The 18,120-nt window shown below is 42.2% G+C and overlaps 1 protein-coding gene across 1 annotated transcript in view; it reads left to right on the top strand.

The window, feature by feature from the left end:
• Positions 1–18,120, top strand: part of CHN2 (chimerin 2) — a 158,472-nt gene that overhangs the window by 122,752 nt on the left and 17,600 nt on the right. Inside the window, exon 7 of the mRNA XM_063409731.1 lies at positions 12,126–12,203. Within this exon, the coding sequence (XP_063265801.1) occupies positions 12,126–12,203 (78 nt within the window). The remainder of the gene's footprint in view (positions 1–12,125; positions 12,204–18,120) is intronic.

Genomic DNA, 18,120 nt, shown 5'->3' with positions numbered 1-18,120 from the left:
TGCGATAAAAGTAAAACTCAACTTTTTATGACCAAGCACTGAGGAGGCAGCATAAAGGCAGAAAAATATTGAAGTTAGATTGACTGAAACTGTTCCAACTACTTTTAATGTTTTATTAACTGTTTTTAGCAAAACATGTCAAACTGGAAATGTAAAATTGGTTTTTAGAATACTTTAAACCTAAGTGTTTCCACATTAAAAAAAAAAAAAAAAAAAAAAAAAACCAACGTAATTTGGCTCTTGGTCAGAACTCCCCTGTGCAAAGTCCCTGGTCTGATGAGTCACATGTTCTGCAACCAAAACTGCCTCCCTGAAAAATTCATCCCTGGGTTCAAGCGTACTGGCTGATAAGATGTTCTACTCTTCAGATTAGCAAATAAAACATGATAGTATTTTATGAAGCAAATGAATCATCACTCTTCTTAGTCATCACCTCTGGTCTAACTCTACGGTTTGCTGAATTCCATCGACTCTGAACTAATGACAGTGGAAGGTGTGTAATGTATCGTTGGTTTGAGGCCTTCCACTTTATGCTGGTGTTGCCATGACCATTGCTGAGGCAGTAAAACTCAGAGTGTGTTTGGATGGGAGCTGTTATATCTCTTGTCTTACCAGCATCATGGTTTTCTGTGCTCCTATCCTCTGGCCACTGCTGTGCAAACATACTGAAAGCCACAGCTTTGCTGCAGGAGTCTCCCAGGCAGAGCTGGTTTGTGCAGCTGTGCCCAAGGGAATAACCTGAACCTCACCCTGCGTGGTTACACGCAAGGAAAGGCTCCACTTTGTTCTTTGGGCAGAACCACAAATAGAATGGGAGTGATGGCTCCCACAGATGCTGATCAGCACTGAGGACCATCCTCAGTGAAAAAGCCATCCTCAGGCCTGAGCCTGCTTCTGGGGCTGAAGCAGGAGCTGTGCCAGGGCACTGTCAGGTGATGGGTCCCAGCCCCAGCTCGGGCTGCATGGAGGAGTGCATCTCTGATGTTCCCAGACACTCAAGGAGAGAAGAAATTGCTTGCTTGCTTTCCTCAGGGAAAAACAAAAACAAACCCCAAGCCTGGAAGGAGCTTTTTTTTCTTCTTTGTGGAATGGCTTCACCTTCACGTGGCAGCATTCCTGCACATCTAGTGGCTGCCAGTAACATAAAGGGTGTGGTAGCAGCTAACGTGGCCACTTTGACAAGTGTCTTCAGTGAGACATCTGTTGCAAAGCAAAAGTCTCTGCTCTGGAGAAAAGCATTGATGCAGATGGCACCAAGTACCACACACAGAGAGGCCAAATTCCCCTTTTCCAAACAGTAATCAAGTTTAATGTGATTAAGATAATGAATAAATTCAGATAAATACCTTCAGAGTCTGGTAATCGCAAAAAGAAGAATTCAGTAATTTCATAGATCTGAGCTGAATTCAAGGCAGAAAAGTGACAACAAAGCTCACTACTTCCAGAACTAATGCTTTGCACGTTTTTCTTTTGTTTTGTTCTGTTCAATTGACTTAAATGGGTCTATGAGATGTGGATGAAATCTTTTACCTACCGAGTGTTATAGCAGGATTGGACCTAATGGTGAAAATCATTTACTCTGTATTATGCTTCCCCAGCTACAGCTTATGAACTCCTCATCACAAATGAAACAAAATAAATGAGCTTTAAACCAAGTTACTGCAGTTGAACTACAGCCACAGATAGAAGTAGAGTACAGTATCCGTCTTGCTTTCAGAGAACTTTCAAAGTGCTGCTGTTGATAAGATAGTGTGTATTCAGATTAACTAAAAACTGTTAAAGAATAAAAGTATCAGAGTGTTGGCAACTGTATACTTTTTAAAAATGTCTTTTACTCTGCAAAATGCAAACTTTTTCCTGTCCATGGGTTGAGTCAACTGGACTGTTAGTCCATGCCACTGGTAGCCCCACAGGTCTCATGAATTAAATCACAGGCTGAGGAGTGATGTCATTCCCTCTGTTTTTTTTAATCTCCTTTTTGTGCTGAGAGCAGCCATCTGTCCCTCTCCAGACAATGATGGAAGCAGCTGTGCACGGTGTGCCATCAGGAACAAAAGCCTCTGCTTCATACCAGAGGGCAGCAGGCTGCAGGTCAAAGGGTGTTGTGAGGCTATCAGGGTCAAATGACACCTGTACAGAAAAATAGAACTAGGATTATGCAGCCTTTGTGTGTTCATTCCCTGGCAGAGAAGTGGGGTCAGCCTTTGTCTGAGTGTTTCCCGAGTGGCCATGGGAATGCCTGTGTGTTTTCAAGGATAGCCGTGCCGCTACTTACCCATGGAGTGATGGAGTAACAAAGCCAGCTTCAAGCAGAGGGCAAAGCAGACATGACACAAAGCAATTATTTTGAAGGGAAAATAAAACAGCTTGGATACATTCTGGTGCTTTATGCAAGTTCAAAGAGTGTGATCTCAAGTGGTTTGCGTATCCTGTAACATGCCCTTCTAAAGGCACAGTGAACCGTGCTTTTCATGTGCAGTCTGCAGCTTACAGGAGTTCCCTTGCTGCTTTGTGGGAAAAGGGAAGCTGAACAAGGGCCAAGGTGCTCAAAACCTCATTTATGAGAAGTTGGTTATGCTTTGAGCAGCTTTTTCTGCAAGGTGAGCTGGAAGGAGCTGGAGGAGGGTACATATCCCACAGAATGAAATTGCCCATTCCTGCAGATGTCTTTCTACTGTGCCATACGTGGTGCCAATCCTGTCCCAACTCTTCTCTTCTGTGCTGGGTCCATTTAAGAAAAGAAACTGATACACGAGTAAGCTATAGAAACCCTTCTTACATAACAAGAGAGAATGTAATACATTCCTGGGGTAAAGTCCAGGTGTATAATGAAATAGGTAAGTGAACCTGGCTGAGTTCAGAGCCTTCTGTCTTTTCTTTAACCTCACCACTTCTTTTGGGATGACAGCCTGGGATTTGACACTGTCTGTCACTACTAGGGTTAATTACATTCCTTAAAGGTGATGGGATAGAAGCACATATTTCACAAACAGGTAAGCTGTAAACAGTGTATGCTCCTGTCTCAGGGGAACGTGTCCTGGGACATCCATGGACATACAAGTGAGCTCAGGCAAGCTGTCAGACAGCCATGGCTGGACCATCACCAAAAACAGTGATCTCCTCCATGCCACAGTTTCACTTGTGCATGTGGAAAACAGTTCCCTATTGCCCTCTTTGTTTTTTTGCAATGCAGTTTGTAAAGGATACTGAAATGAAAGTCCACAGTCATAAAGCACAGCATTATTACAAAACTAGCATTTCTTCCTTTTTTTCTGGTTAAGGGCTTTTGGTTCAGGCTTGTTAAAAAGTATTCTTTCAACCTGAAAACATCATGTTCTTATTTGCTAATTGCATACTTTGTTTCTTAAATGGCATGAATAAGTCCTTTCACCTTACATTGTCTACAGAATTTATGGTTGTTTTGTGGGAAAAAGTCACAAGATGCTGTAGTAAAAGGGGACAGAAATATTACTAATGATGGAAAACACATGACTACATTTCTAGGTCATTGTACTGTGTAGTTTATCTGGTGCCATGACTGCTGAGCAGCAGTTTAATTCAATCATGTGAATTAAGTTTGAGACTGAAGCTTTAGAGGTCCTTCATACCACCAAGAAACTGCCAAAACTAGAGAAAAATCCTGTTTGCCATTTGATGTTGATGTTGGCACTGTCCCCCCTGCAAATTGCTTATCATTCCCATTTCCCTGTGAGTGCTAAATGAACAGAGCACCACACCATTGAGAATCCATTCCTGAACTGTTACTGTCCTGGAGGAATTTTACAGATTGCCAGTGTTTTAGACAATATGATTACCAGTTCGTGAATCACTGCTTCACAAATTATTTGTTCCCATTCAGGCTGCATAAATCTCTATTTAACCCACAATAAAGTCTCTTTTTTTTAAGCTGTCTTAAGCTAGGGCAAAACTTGGGGCGCTGCTGTTGGTTCCTGAGACTGCCACAGCATAGTTTACATTCTGGCAGCTCCGGCAGCTCCTCCAGAGATCTGCGGGCTCTGCCGGGTGGTTAGTGGCTCCGGACATAAATACCATTGCTGTCCAACTGTTGTTTCTGGGAAACTCACATGAAGCATGCTTTTCTCCACAATTTATCATAATCCCAGGAGGGGCAGATTTTTTCTTCTCTATATGAGCAGGCACTCTGACTGCAGTCTGTAAGTTTCAGTCCAGAGTGTGTGCTGCAAGGCTGAGTTGATCGCTGTCCAGGAGAAGTTTACTGTCACTAACATATAGTATCAGAAGTCAACGTGAGAAACAGAAGAACTTTCTAACTTTTATTTTCTGTATTGTGTTTATTCTTGTTCTGTTAAGTTGTGCTGTGTATGGAGAAGACAGACAGTTATTGTGTTTCTTTGGGATAACACCTGGCTGTAGGGCATAGCAGTGTTTGAGACAGAGAAATGAGAATTATCCCAAAAGCAAAGGTGTAGGTGTTTGTGTAGGGTGCCATGTGTACATTTGGGAGTATAATGAGGCATAAGGTCAAACATCCAAGCCTTGTGCCCACTGTACAACATAGTATGTGTGTTGCACTGGGATTTATTGAAAAGCTGATATTACCCCGACTTAATGCAGTCTCACAGAACATGGGTCTCAGTCTGACCCTGTGTTTGAGCATGACGTCCAGCTAGCTCCATTAAGCAGTTATGGCTAATGACAACCCCACAGGAGAAAGCCTAGAGGACCCCAAGGGCAGGTCTGCTATTGCCTGTGGCACCTCCAGACCTTTTGCCATCTTTTCCACTCATCACATCCTTTCAAGGGCACCGCACCACACTCACAGGAGTTGTCTTTCTCAGAAGGGCATTCTTGCCTCCCTGACTCTTCCCAGACAGGGAAGTATGAGCATTAACTTCTCCACTTCTTTGTGGCAGCACAGTGGGTTTGGCTCTGGTTCAAGCTCTGCAGTCTCCTTGCAGGGCAATGATGGTTTTAATCAATGGCAAGCTGACTTTCCTAAAAAAAAAAGGTGTTGTTTCTTTGGAAAGCAAGAACTTCATAGTGAAAATGTGAAAATATGAGCAGGTTGTATTGGTGTACAGCTTACACAGTGCTGAGCCAGCATCCACTGGGGATCTGGATAAAAACTGTAATGTTTAGGGGTTTTTTAAAAATCTCTGTCTCTTGACTAATAATCCCATATATTGCAGACAGCAATGAGTCACTTCCTTCTTAACTCGTTGAGGCCACTGCATGTCACATTATGTTCATTATGTTGTTAGGCTATTTCCTCTGTGGGTGAGATGTCAAAATACTGTCTACCTACATAGTCAGTGTGAGAAATCTGTATTAATAGAGACTCTTCTTTCTGTAGTTGCAATTCTTGAAAAAGTTCATTCAATGAGCCCAGATAAACCTATAAAGTTGCATGCAGCTGTGTATGAAATGATGTAGTAAGCTGGATATTCCATGTTTCCAGAGCATGAGTCTTAGCCAGTCTGAAGTGTGGGGAGTATGGACAACCAAAAAAAGTACAGATGTTAATCTATAATTACTTATAGAAATGGTTGAGGCTGATAAAATAAATTATTCCTTACTTAATTTATTCTAAAATTGAATAGCTAACAGAAGAATAGATACAGAAAATAGTACAGAGAGATATTGATTTTACCTAATTTTGAATATCTTACAGTAAAGCTATCTGCTTCTGCCAGAGCCATTGAGTTTTCCCATGAATGACCTGCAAGAAGGCAATTCAAGCTCATCCATTTTAGACTTGACCTCTCATAGAAGAGAATGAATCACTGTCTGGAGGTTTCTGAATTTCTCCACTGTTTATAAAGCAAGAACATGTTACTGTTTTAGATTAGACACCTGCTATGCATCCATCCGTCCATCCATCCATCCATCCATCCTCTTCTTAAATGTCTATTTGTTAGAAAAATACTTTGTTAGTTCTGTTGTCAAAAAAATACCATCATCGTTGACAGAATAACAGGATCACTGCCAATAATTTGCAAATATCAGGATGAATATCATGCTTGAATTTTCATTTGCCTACAGGCCAGATGTTATCATGGATACACATTGATCTATACGTGTGATAACAGTACTCATTGACAGACACTGCAGGCAGGCAAATTCAGTCGGTTGCATGTGTTGCATCCCCAGAGAGAACAAGAAGTAATTCAGAAATCAATCCAGAGCTGTTTCCCTGAGCAAGCCCTGTTTGCAGATGAAGTGGCTCCTGGCAGCCCTGTGGGGGCTGGTGTTCCTCCACCACAGCAGCAGCCGTGGCCGTGGTGTGCGGTGCTGCTCTCATCTGCCACGCTTAGTCCTCATGCCTCTTCTCTTTCATCCCTCTGCTGCCATTTCAGTCATGAACATTAAGCACAGGGGAGAGGATCATGAACTTGGCCAGAAAAATGTCATTAATAACCTTGACAAGTATGGAGATGGATTGGGAAGGATAAAGGAGAGAGTGGGAGGAAAGGAAGTTGGGACAATAAATAGGCTAGACCTGCTGTTACCATGTTAATCTCTACGGGGTCAGTTGAGGGAATTGCTGTAGTTGTTCATTCTGTGCCTAGGTCCTTTCCCCATTTCCACACTATTTCTTCCATGATTTTGACATTGTATTTCTAACACAATCCCTATTTATTACAGTTGACAAAAATAAGAAATCAAAATACTGTTTCAGAAATATTGAATACAAAGGTGGATGGGAAATACACAAATTGATGCATAAAGTGGTAGAATTGCCTGACAACAGAGAATCTTTTTTAATTGAAGTTGACTATCTAATTGCATATCACTTAATGTGATCTCCAGTAGTTGTTCCGAAATAGACAATAGTTTATTATATTAATACACCATAAGAGGCTTACAGCAACTGTTAGTTTTAATAATAGTTTCACTAGTACCTTCCTGATTATACACTATTTCACCTTTGGCTGTTGTATTGTTTGGTTTCCTGCATTGTTTTGAGAAAAATAAACATGAAGCATACAGAAAAACTTGTTTGAGGAGGATTTAGAACGTTTCTGAAGTTCTGAAGTTTAAGGGAGCTTATATTTCCATTCCCTCTAGGTAAATTATATTTTTTATGCGTGGAGGAATGGATGGAATACATACATAGTGAGAAATAAGTGCATATAAATGACAGCTGGTTGCTGAGATGCTAATAAGTAATCAGTCACATTAATTTAGGAGAGGTGTAAATATTACAATTTTAGTAAGTCCAACATCAGAGCATGTACTTCAGAAGTCTTCCTAAATAAACAGTTGTTTTGCTATGGATTATCTGCAAAAGATAGGTGTGAATGATGGTGATGGAAGTGCAGGCAGTCTCTCTCTGTTGTTGACAGCTGCTCAGTCATAATTTTCAGAGGTAGTGCTGGTTATTAAAAAAAAAAAAAAAAAGAAAATTGAAATTCCAAGTAGTAAAAAGCAAAACTATAGATAAATCTTAATCCTTAAAAAAACTACCAGTAGCTTTTTGGGGTTTTTTTAAATTTTATTTTATTAATAGTGTCCAGTTTACTGAATGGCAATTCACTTTGAAAGGAAGTTTTCTGCTGGAAACAAGAGACTGTTGGGTTTGGGGTGCGGAAGAGGCAAACCAGAGAGCAGCAGCAGCCCAGTAGCTGTGCAATTGATTTCTCCCCTGGCCACATGTTGTGGATCCTCCTGGCCCTGCTCATCTCTGCAATCTCTGCTCCCCTGACACTGAGAGCCTTCCTGCAGGAGAGAGGGTTTCTTAGAAAAGTGGGTTTTACAAGATCAGGTTGGCAAACACCACTCTTCACGCGTTGTGCTTGGCTTTGTGTTCAGCATGTTTTCTCCTTGGAACTTGTTTCCTCCCACTGTTTCAGCAGCACAGAAGCCTTTTAATGACAGCTCACAGTGCCATGGCAGCAGGAGGCACGGACTGGTGGGCCAGTGGTATGGCAAAGGCCTTTGGCTGGCTGGCCTTTCCCCTCTGTGCCCTGTGTCTTGCTAAGAGATGGCTCCTTTGACGTGTTCTGAGTGAATCGTGGGAAGAGCTCCGTGGGAGAAAACTAGGAAAAACCCAATAGTTGCAAGATTCCTGCTCCGTGTGTCATCTCCACCACGTGTTTGCGATTGAGCAAACATAATCTGTCTGGCAGATAACCCAGTGTGCCGTGCCTGCAAGGAAACAGGCCTCTCTTTGACCTATGACTGTATCCATGTGCAGAGTTAAGTGTATTTAGTTAGAGATCAGTCATGGATTTGTCACAGTTGCTCACGGAGCAATCTCCTTTTCACTTGTGATGTCATCCAAAGAGACATGCCCGTGCTCTTCCTTTCCCCCCCACAGCTGTGTCCTTCGGCAGGCACAGCAGCAAGCCAAGGATGTGCTGCCTGATCTCCCCTCCCTGCCAGCTCAGGGAGAGCAGCCACCACTCCCACAGCATCTCTTCCCACCCCGTTGGAGCTGGCACAGACAAGCAGGGCAGCATGCAGAGTTCCCCCACCGCTTGCTTCCAGCAAGTCCCCTGCACTGCCCACACGACTGCAAGGGGACTCATACCACATGTGCAAAGCCAAAAGCTTTTCATACTGCAATTTGTTCTTTCCTGTGCCCGAGGCCTTTGTTAGCAAACAAGACGCCAGTCTTTGAGGGGAGAGACAATGGTGTGGTTCAGCTCACGCTGCGGAGGCGCGCTGGAAATGGCGCAACAGCTGAGTCGTCATCCTCTTCCCCCCTGCTCCGCCCCTTAACTTTATTATTCTGGTTCAGTGGCATTTGTCTCTAAATGCCCAATTTCCTATACAGCACATCTGTTTTACAAAGAGACTAGTAAAGTAAAACTGTATGTTAGGCAGCAATTCTGTGGTCTGAAAACACAGATAACTGATATTTGCCTTCCAGCCTTAACTAGCTTCATATTCAGTGACAACCAGCAATAATATTCTTAGCCACTGGCCTTCTCCTCTTTAGCTGCAGGCTAAGTTGATCAAGAGATGCTCTTTGAATGAGCTGACACCATGTGCAGCTGATTTTGTATTAGGAGAATGAAAGAGGATAAAATAAGAGAACTGGGTTGAGCCTGTGGTATCAGGAACTGATTGCAGCTGAGAATTTGTCATTGCTGAAGTTTGCATTGTATTTAGAGAAGGAAGTGGTTGTGTATGTGGTCCAGCTCGTCTGAGGTTTGCAGCACCATTTAGACACCAGACTTGTCATGGCTTTGATTAAGCTCCTTCAGAGGATGCACTCACTGCTGGCCTTCTGTGCACATCCTGTGTCTGCAACGAATCCCCCTGAACAACTGTCTGAACAGGGCCCAAGCAAGGCAGGTACCCAGGGGATAAATAAAATTTCATGTATGATAAACAGTAAATACTGCTCTGCCTTAGTCATATGAACCAGTTTGGCTGAGTTTTCCTCCCCCAAGCCTATAAAGTTTAATGCTTCTGTGTGAACAGTCAGAGTTTTCATTAAATATGTCTGTATGTCTGATCCTGGGATGACACTGTGATATTCCAAAAATAGTTTAATAAATTGAAATTCCAAGATGTATCATCATAAGCCTGTCACTTGAGTATCAAATCTGCCATGTTATGTAAAACATATTGGTTATATAATGGGATTTTTATCAGTCTAGTGACATAAATGCAAATATTAGAGCATTATTAGGAAACCGACCTCTCTCTGACTTTGGATGTGTCATGCTGGAAGTTAGAGAAAAAGTAGCTTATGTATATGTGGGGGATTTAGATGCTGTAGTTTCAGAGGTGTCTGACAACCCAGAGCTAGTTTGGGGGTTTTCTTTGTGATAAATGTAAATACATTTTAAATGGCGTTGAGGAAAGAAACCGGAATGTGATAAGAACTTTGAGTAACGCCAAGGTTTGCTTTGTGATGGCCCAAACTGATGCCATTGCTGCTGGCAAAAAGCAGTACTTTTTACCTCTTGAAACATGTGGAGAAAGAGCTGGGCAGCTGTAGTCTATCTTATCTGCTGGAAAGCAGATAAAGGTCCCGAGCTAGCAGAAACTGGGACTCACTACAAGAGGACATATGGAAGAGCAGCAGGGATTTCCTGCAGGCACAGCAATGTTCATGCATGCATCACAGCCAGTTGTCACCAGTGGTCAGATAACAGTGCCAAGCCCCGGGGAAAGGCAGAATGGGCAGCAACTGCTCAGGGAACAGAGGGTTTGTGTGGAAGTCCTCCCTTCTGGGGAGCAGAAGCTTTAAAGTATGGGAGTGTGTAAAAAGTGGTGTTTTGAGTTACCTGAAAAAGAAAGGAATTAAGTGTGCTATACGTAGAAGTAAGTGCACTGTTTTATGACTGTGAAGCTGATTTTGCAGGTTGCACAACTTCTTGAAAACCCTTATTAGGGTACTCTCTGAAATTGCACAGCCTGATGTTACTGACGGACAGCCATCTGTCCCCATGGGCTTTCAAATCATCAGAGCATCACTCTTACTAAGCACAGGCAGTCTGTGTGGTGGAGGGGTTAGTAAGTGAATTAGATGAACCTTCTGACTTTTCAGCCTGAGGTAAAAGCAGACTGAAAAAATAGATGCAAGGTCAACTTCACAAGTTAATATAAGTGAATTAAATACTTCAATTTCACGTATTTTCTGGGTTAGTTGAAATTGGGCAGACTGTAAAAAGCTGATGTGATCTTTAGTGTCTCCAGTTCAAATAGGCAGTTTTCCCAGTAGCACTGGCAACTCCCCACTCTGCTCTATCAGAGCACTTTGAGCATTAGGCATACCTTTAGACTTAAATTTCCCAGTGCTCTGCCAAACAGGTAACTCCTGTCCTCCCCTTATGGATGGGGAAATGGAATACTTAGTAAAGGAGCAGAAGGGGGGAGCTGGAGGGAAGGAAACCAGTGAGGAAGGGGCACTGAATGTGCTTCTCAGCAAATGCTCAGCATCAGACATCTGTGTCCTGGGACACGGAACTACCTGCCTGTAAAACAGTGGATCACATGTCCAGAACAACACTGAAAGCTGTTACTGGTCAGGGTCTCAATACCTCTGTCCCTGGGCTTTAACTAGAAAACAGTTCCTCTCAAAATCTGTAGATGCAAGTAACCAGAGCAAAGGACAACCCCTCTTGACACCTTGAAGACCCTTTTCTGCAACCAGGGCTGTACATATGGGCCTCCTGCATCCCTGTGAAGCTCCCCTGCTGCCTTCACTCGAGTGCTGCACAGGGCTCCAGGGCTTCCAAGCCCCCTAGTCCCAGCTGGGCTTTCAGCTTTCCTTCAGTGCTACCAAGTGCACCCTGACAAAATGCTTCGTTTAAACCATGGCATAAAAGTGCTATTAATGCTTAGAGTGCTGCTGGATATTTTCCCTTGTACGGTATATAAAAAGAAAATGGAAAAAAAAAAAAAAAAGGAGAAGAAAAAAAAAGAGAGAAAGATTTTTTTGCCCTGTAAGATTAAACAATCATCATGGTTTTAAGGACTTAATCTGCTGGCATGCAGACTGCTGGCTGGTAAGTCTCCGAGTCTGAGTGTAATTGGATGCAGCATCGGATTCGGTTGTGCGGGCTTTCCAGGGGCTTTTTGTTTGTTTGTTCATTTTTTAACACGCTGCAGAGTTGAAGAGATCAGTTCCTGGCAATGCCTTTGGGGGTGACGCTGTAAATAAAGCTGTGTACCCCCCAGCCGGCATTTCGGCAGCACCTATCTGGGGACCCCCGGCTCGGGGAGCGCGGTGGGGGAGGCTGCTCCGTGCGTGAATTCCTGCTATTGTCCAAGGCACACATCTGCCTCAAGAAGCTGCACGGCACAGGCCGTCACTTATTCAGATGCAGAAGCTCCTTCCGTCCCACAAGACGGCCCATTCGAGTCACATGCCAGAGGTCTCGGCAGAATGGGCTGCAGCTGCTTCAAATCTGCTGTCTAACATCAGAAGCAGTTGGACAAACTGTGCCGTGCTGACTACAGTCAGGCTCCCCGGCGCCGAGGAGGACAGGGAAAAGATTTGGGATCCCAGCGCTATGTTCTCAGAGGACCTGTGGCTGGAAAATGAGAAAAACTGTGCTGTTGTTCACAAGTCGAAGCGAGGAAGGAAGCGCCAAGAGCTCCTGGCCGTGGCCCTGGGGGTGAAGGTGGGAGTCAAGGGGGCACTTCTGTGGCAACCTCTGAAACTCTTTGCCTATTCACAGATCACCTCCTTGGTCAGGAGAGCAGCCTTAACTCAGAACGACAACCACTTCAACTATGAAAAAGCACACAATTTTAAGGTAAGCACAGCTTGCTATTATTTTCAGCTAAAAAGTTATGTTGAGATGCCTCACATTTTATTTCTTATTGTGATGAGGTTTGCATGCACCTATTTATACTAGCTCTAAGAAAAATGTTGAAAATTTAATTTTTCTTCCTATGTTAAGTTCCATTAACTGATTTCTTAGTATGCTGTTACATAGGCACTTAATCGAAACAATGATTTTCCTGCTCACCGTACTGCTTGACTGACAATATAACTTCACAGATTTGGTTTTCCTTTTTATTCAGAAACAAAGTACTTCCTATTTATTGTCTTTATCTTAAGTGTATCTACTTTTAAATAAGAAAAAGGTCCCTTTTCAAAGTCTAGCTATTATCAGAAGCCAGAATTATTTTACCAGCAAACATTTTGGACCATTTCTGATTTCAGAAGAAGTTGAGAGAGCTCGGGTGCTCCTAACAATAAAGCAAAGCACAGTGGTGGGTATTGTCTCCCAGCTTTTGTTCCCCCACCATATGCTAAGGAAATGTTCTCAGAGTCCCACTGAGCTATAGGATCTGAGCTTGTGTTTGCTTGTCAAACTAAAACAAATCGCTGGGCAAACACAGGGACGTTTAAATGGATCGTCTATATGTACAAAATCAGATTCTTAGGGATTCTTTTCCCGAGTGCTGTCCCTGGCAGGCTGCAGCAGGGAAGTGACTCAGCTCTGGAAACGGACCTTCCAGGCAGCTTGTATTAAAATGTTTTGCCAAAAGGACTGTGCTGGTTTCAGAGCATGCCAGCCAGTTACCACAGCTAATGCTGTCAAACTGTGTTTTGATGCTTATCAGGATGAGCATCAGGAATAAGAGGCAGTAAAAAGACAAGAAAAGAATGTATCTCAGCTTTGAAACATCAGTTTAGTTAATGCTCCTTGAGGATGCTGATCTGGGTCACTGTCAGAATAGTTCAACTCATTAGCAGAAGAATTTTGTGATGTTCATCTAGAGCCTGTCAAAAAAGAAGAAGCACTGATCAAAATCATTTCACTTAGCAAAAAAGTTTCACTTCTTATTTTTCTACATACTCTGCTGTGCAGACATTGCTAACCTCTGCAGTGCTTCTGCTGTGGCTGGCAAATCAATAATTTAATATTAGTGAACAAAGCAAATAATGGCATTCCTTTTCTCATTCCCCTTCCTTGACCCAGCCTACAGAAAAGTCGATATTTAGCTCTCTGATCAGCACTGAAGGAAATAGGGGAAACACTCTGTGTTTTCTTGCTTGATTAAGCCAACTTTCATTCTTTATGAGTTTTGCCCTCATTATCATTTTAATATCAAAACTATTTTAGTTTAACTAGAAAATATTTTCTCATGACTGAGACTTCTTTCCACTTTGACCCATGCATTCTTTCCTCTTCAAAATTTCCCTTGTTTTGGCTTTGATTTATAGTTGGACCTGTGCCCAGTTAACTTTGCGTTTGCACAATCTAGCTGTTGTACAGTTCCTTTCTGTTTCAAAAGAGTCAGAGTTTAACTGGAAAACCACATGATTAAAATAGATATGTATTCAAAGACTTGACAGCAGAAAATAACTGTTCAATCCTAGTAAAGGCAATAACAGACCCTAGGGAACAAACATTTAAAAAATAATTGTCCAGAAAGGTCAATCAAAAGTGTTACATTTGCTTAATGGACAAATATGTTCACTATACAAATACAGCTGCTTTTCCAAAGGAATGTATTAGAGCATGTCTAGTTGTTGAACAAAATATCTGGATAGTATACTCAGAACAGAACATTCAAATTTAAAACATGGCTCAAGGCTAATACCTTTAATATATTCCATATTCATTACATAAAAGGGTTAAGAAAACACTTGAAAAACAAAAAATGGCTTTATGGGTCTTGGGGCAAGATGCCTGATGGCTTTTGACAGCACTCAGGCTATGATGATACGGGGTTTATCTGGAGGACAACACTACTTTGAAGACATTCAAAAAGTTGTCTTCCCTGTTTTTAGATGAATACTACTGTGCATTATATCATTCATCTCAGTTTCTAGGGATAAAGGCTATGTGTCACAGTGTCCCTCATAATCTTGTCACAGGCAATTCTTCATGAACAAACAGGCACTCTATTGCTTTTGTCCTCTGCCCATGAAGAGGGTAAAAAATGAAGGGCACATTTCCAGCAAAGCTGATGGGATTTTTGTATGTCTTATGCTAAAGACCTTACTTACTGCAAGAGAGGAGGAACAAAAGGAAGAAATAGGCACAAGGCACAAATTCAGAGCAAGGGCAGCTCTGCCTCCATCCTTGCCAAGCTAATACAAAAATTTAAAAAGCACCATTGAAGTTTGGAGCATGAAAGCACCAGGTTTATGCTCTTCTGAGCATCCATGCTTCCTCATTCAATCTCTCTTCCAAATTTCAAGACACTTAAGGCAAGTGGACAAAAAAGAGATTTAGTATCCAGGCTGATTTGTTAAGCTGTGTTCATCTTAAGCTCACCACGCAGTCACTTGGATTTAGGTTTGGAGCTGGCGTCTGTCTGGCGGGACAACTTTGCATAAGCCAGTGTAGACATACCATAATTCAGGAAAGAGAATAAATCTCTGAAGCCCTGTTTAGAAAAGCACAGAGGTATTTCTCTAGCTATGTGGGTGTCAGCCTAACAGGATCACAAAGTCCTCTTGCATCTTGTTCCAGTCTGGATCCAGCAGCCTCTTTCAGATGTGCTTTACCTGCCAAATTCAGTGAGGTCCCAGCTGGTGGTGAGGTCACCCTCCTGCCTGAGGGCAGCAGCGTGGAGTTTGAGGGTGCTCCACAGTTTTTGCTCTAGGCTGGGAATTCATGAGAGGGCTTCTGTGCTGCTTTGAGAAGGCAAATACGGCTGAATAATGTGCATTTACCACAACACCATGTCTATCTGCCACCATAGCATGGGCAAATCCCTTCTGCAGGCGGGTTAGTGGAGTAAAGGCAGCTGAGTACAGACAAGTCAGGAGATCTGCTGGGAGAGAGGGGGCTCTGGGATAAATTTACCCTTGTGTTAAGCACTGCAGATAATACTGCTTCTGGGAGACAAGGGATTTGGGGGAGACTTTTTTTACAGACATCATGAAGAGATGTGCATTCATTTAAACAAAAATAACAGCAGAGTCAGCTTTTCTTTCCTGCAAATGGCTCATGTTCAGCAGGAGTCCACAAAAGAGCCTAAATGTGTCTGTATTCAGGCAAAAGTGTGAAAAAAACCTTATTTTCTTGGAAAGCAAACAGAAAAGTCTTCAGACCCAGTCACACAGAATTGTCTTAGAAACAACACTGTATAATGTCAATTAAAAAAAATGCATTTTAATTCAAGGCAATTGTTTTTGTTCATTTCTGCAGTATTGCTCACGGCATTGTTTTGTTTTGCCACTGTCCTGGCATTCCTTAACTTTGGTCTCAGTTTCCCCCTCTGTGAAGATGACTCAGACACAAACTGGAAGTGAATGAGGTAGCACCTGCAGGGGGAATGCTGCCATTTGAAAGCAGGGGCACTGGGGGGGCGAAGGGCAAAGAGAACAGGAAGGCAACAAGAAGAGACATGCAGGGTGGTGTTGTGTGAGATTGTCCAGCAGAGAAGAGACTGTGAATGTAAGAAGCAACTTTTCTTGGAAGAACATGAAAGACTGAAAAAGAAGAGTACAGTGCATAGTCTGAAACATCAGAGGATTGGCTTATTTTAAGAAATAGTTCCCTGTAAATTATTTTTAAAAGTTTGAATTATGTGTCAACTGTAGCTCAGGCAGCTCAAGTCTATGCTGTGTGTACACAGAGTGGTCTACTGAGACTTCAGGATAGGGTAGGAACCAGCAATAAATAGTTCCAGATCATAGTTCCAAAAAATCTATGCCCAGTCTGTTTGTAATGGTGTGGTTACAAAGGATGAGACAAAAACTAAAACTCCATCTCAAAAATCTGAGACTTGCTGTTACCTCTCCCTGTTTGAAATAGAGATGAGGCCAATCTTGCAGGCAAAATTCCCATTTATCATTCAAAAATGCTGTGCTCCTAAGAACAGTCTTCCTCCATTATTTCTTTAAAATTAATGACAAGCCATAAGAGACTTAGCTCAAAACTGCATCTTAAGGGATTTTTTGCACCTTCATCTAGAAACTTTTGAAGTTCTCTCTTTTTTTCACTTAATTTCCCTGTTTCGACTTGGCCAGAAACCACCAAGACTAGCTTTTCACAGAGTATTTCAGCTGGAGGCTTGCCATTTGAGCTAAAATGCGGATCCGTGAAAAATTGAAGTGAATGAATAAAGAGAACTCAACCTTTGAGGGCCACCAAGCTGAATGGAAAAAGGGAAGGATGTGCTGTCAGCACTTCTCAATTGGAGCCCTCAGTCAGCATTGATGACTTTCCAATTAATGGCAGGAAAGATCAAGGAATAATCAGCTACCATTTTCAAAATAAGCCTCAGCCAGATCAGTTGAAATAAGCTTTATGTAAAGTGAGCAAGTAGGCCCCAAATATCCTAGCAACTGCAAAAGACTTTATTTGTGAAATGGTGCATTTTTTAGAGTCCTGGCTGAGCTCTTACAACCCCTTCTCACAAGGTTAGCCTTTGTAAACTGCCGCAAAACAGAAGACACAGCTAGTTATCTTCCCACAGCAGATGATTTTCACCCACAATTAAGTGCAGGTGCAGACCTATTAATTATGTGGCTTTCAGTCTATGAATGATAAAGATGCAGGCATAATTAGTTTTATCTGTAGTTTTGTATCCACAGAAGGTCACGAAGTGCACATGACTGAATCTCAGGTCATCAGCTGTTACATACAGCCGTTTACCCCCGCAAAAAGCCGTGTCTGAAATTCGTGCTACCCACTCTGCAAAATAAAATAAAATGAGAAAGAAGTTTGGGGCTATATCTATTAATATAGCTACCTCAAGCTTTATTGCAAAGTCTTGTTTCACAGAGACGTGTTTTTCTGAGAAGTAAAGTACCATCTCAAAAAAAGTCTAACATTCCAGTTTTGACCTTTCACTGTCAAAAGGGAGGAAAAACTATTGCTTTAAGTTTATTAACACAATTATTTGACTGTGACTAGTTGGTCAGGAGCCATTTGAGTCAGGCTCACATTTTTATCTCAAAATCAGGAGGAGAAGTCTGTATTAAAATCACAATAGTTCATCTTTCTGGACTCAAGAGTACAGGCTTGTGTCAGTGGGATCCTGCAGACAAATGGGGCAAAAACATTAGCATGCAAAATGCTTGGCCTAAAACTTTACAGTTTGTATGAAAAAGGCCAATGACTGTTTTTTCACTCTATGAAAAGCAAAGAGCAGCTTTTCCCATCCCAGGGGTGGAAGTGGCCTTTCAGCCATCCACCCGACGGGTAAACAAGAGAAGAGAGAAGGAAAGGATGCATTAGCAGCCAGAGTGTGCATGATTTATGTTTTGTTAAGCTCAATTAAGGCCCTGGCCAGAACTAGCTCATACCATGCCCATTCACAGGGGCATGGACCTCACTATTTACTCTTCATTTCAATGAAAATTAAATGCTTACTTTACCAGAATACACATCTTAAATAAAAAGATCTGCTGTAGCCTTTGGAAAAGCAGTGGCGGAAGCAGCAGTGGTGTGCAAAATGTAGCTGGGGAGATGTGGGCTCTGTCAGCACACAAATCATTTATTCTTCTTTATTTACTTGTGTGCGGACTGTAGCAAAATGAAGTTTGATCTGCTGAAAAAGAGTCTATTGACATCTTTTCCCCTGTGTGAGTTCAAATTACTTACTAGACTGGGGAAGGGTGCTTTTATCTACAGTTCTTTGGATTATTAGTTTTACTTTTTATCTCCTGGTTTCCCCCCTCTGCTATAGCTAGAATGTCAGCAGGCAAAAATTATTTGTTTTCAGTGTCATCCACAGCCCTGGTTCTTTGCTATGTTA

The sequence above is a fragment of the Prinia subflava genome, chromosome 1 (assembly GCF_021018805.1).
Source record: "Prinia subflava isolate CZ2003 ecotype Zambia chromosome 1, Cam_Psub_1.2, whole genome shotgun sequence".
Taxonomy (NCBI): Eukaryota; Metazoa; Chordata; class Aves; order Passeriformes; family Cisticolidae; genus Prinia; species Prinia subflava.
This window is presented reverse-complemented; position numbering and strand designations above follow the sequence as displayed.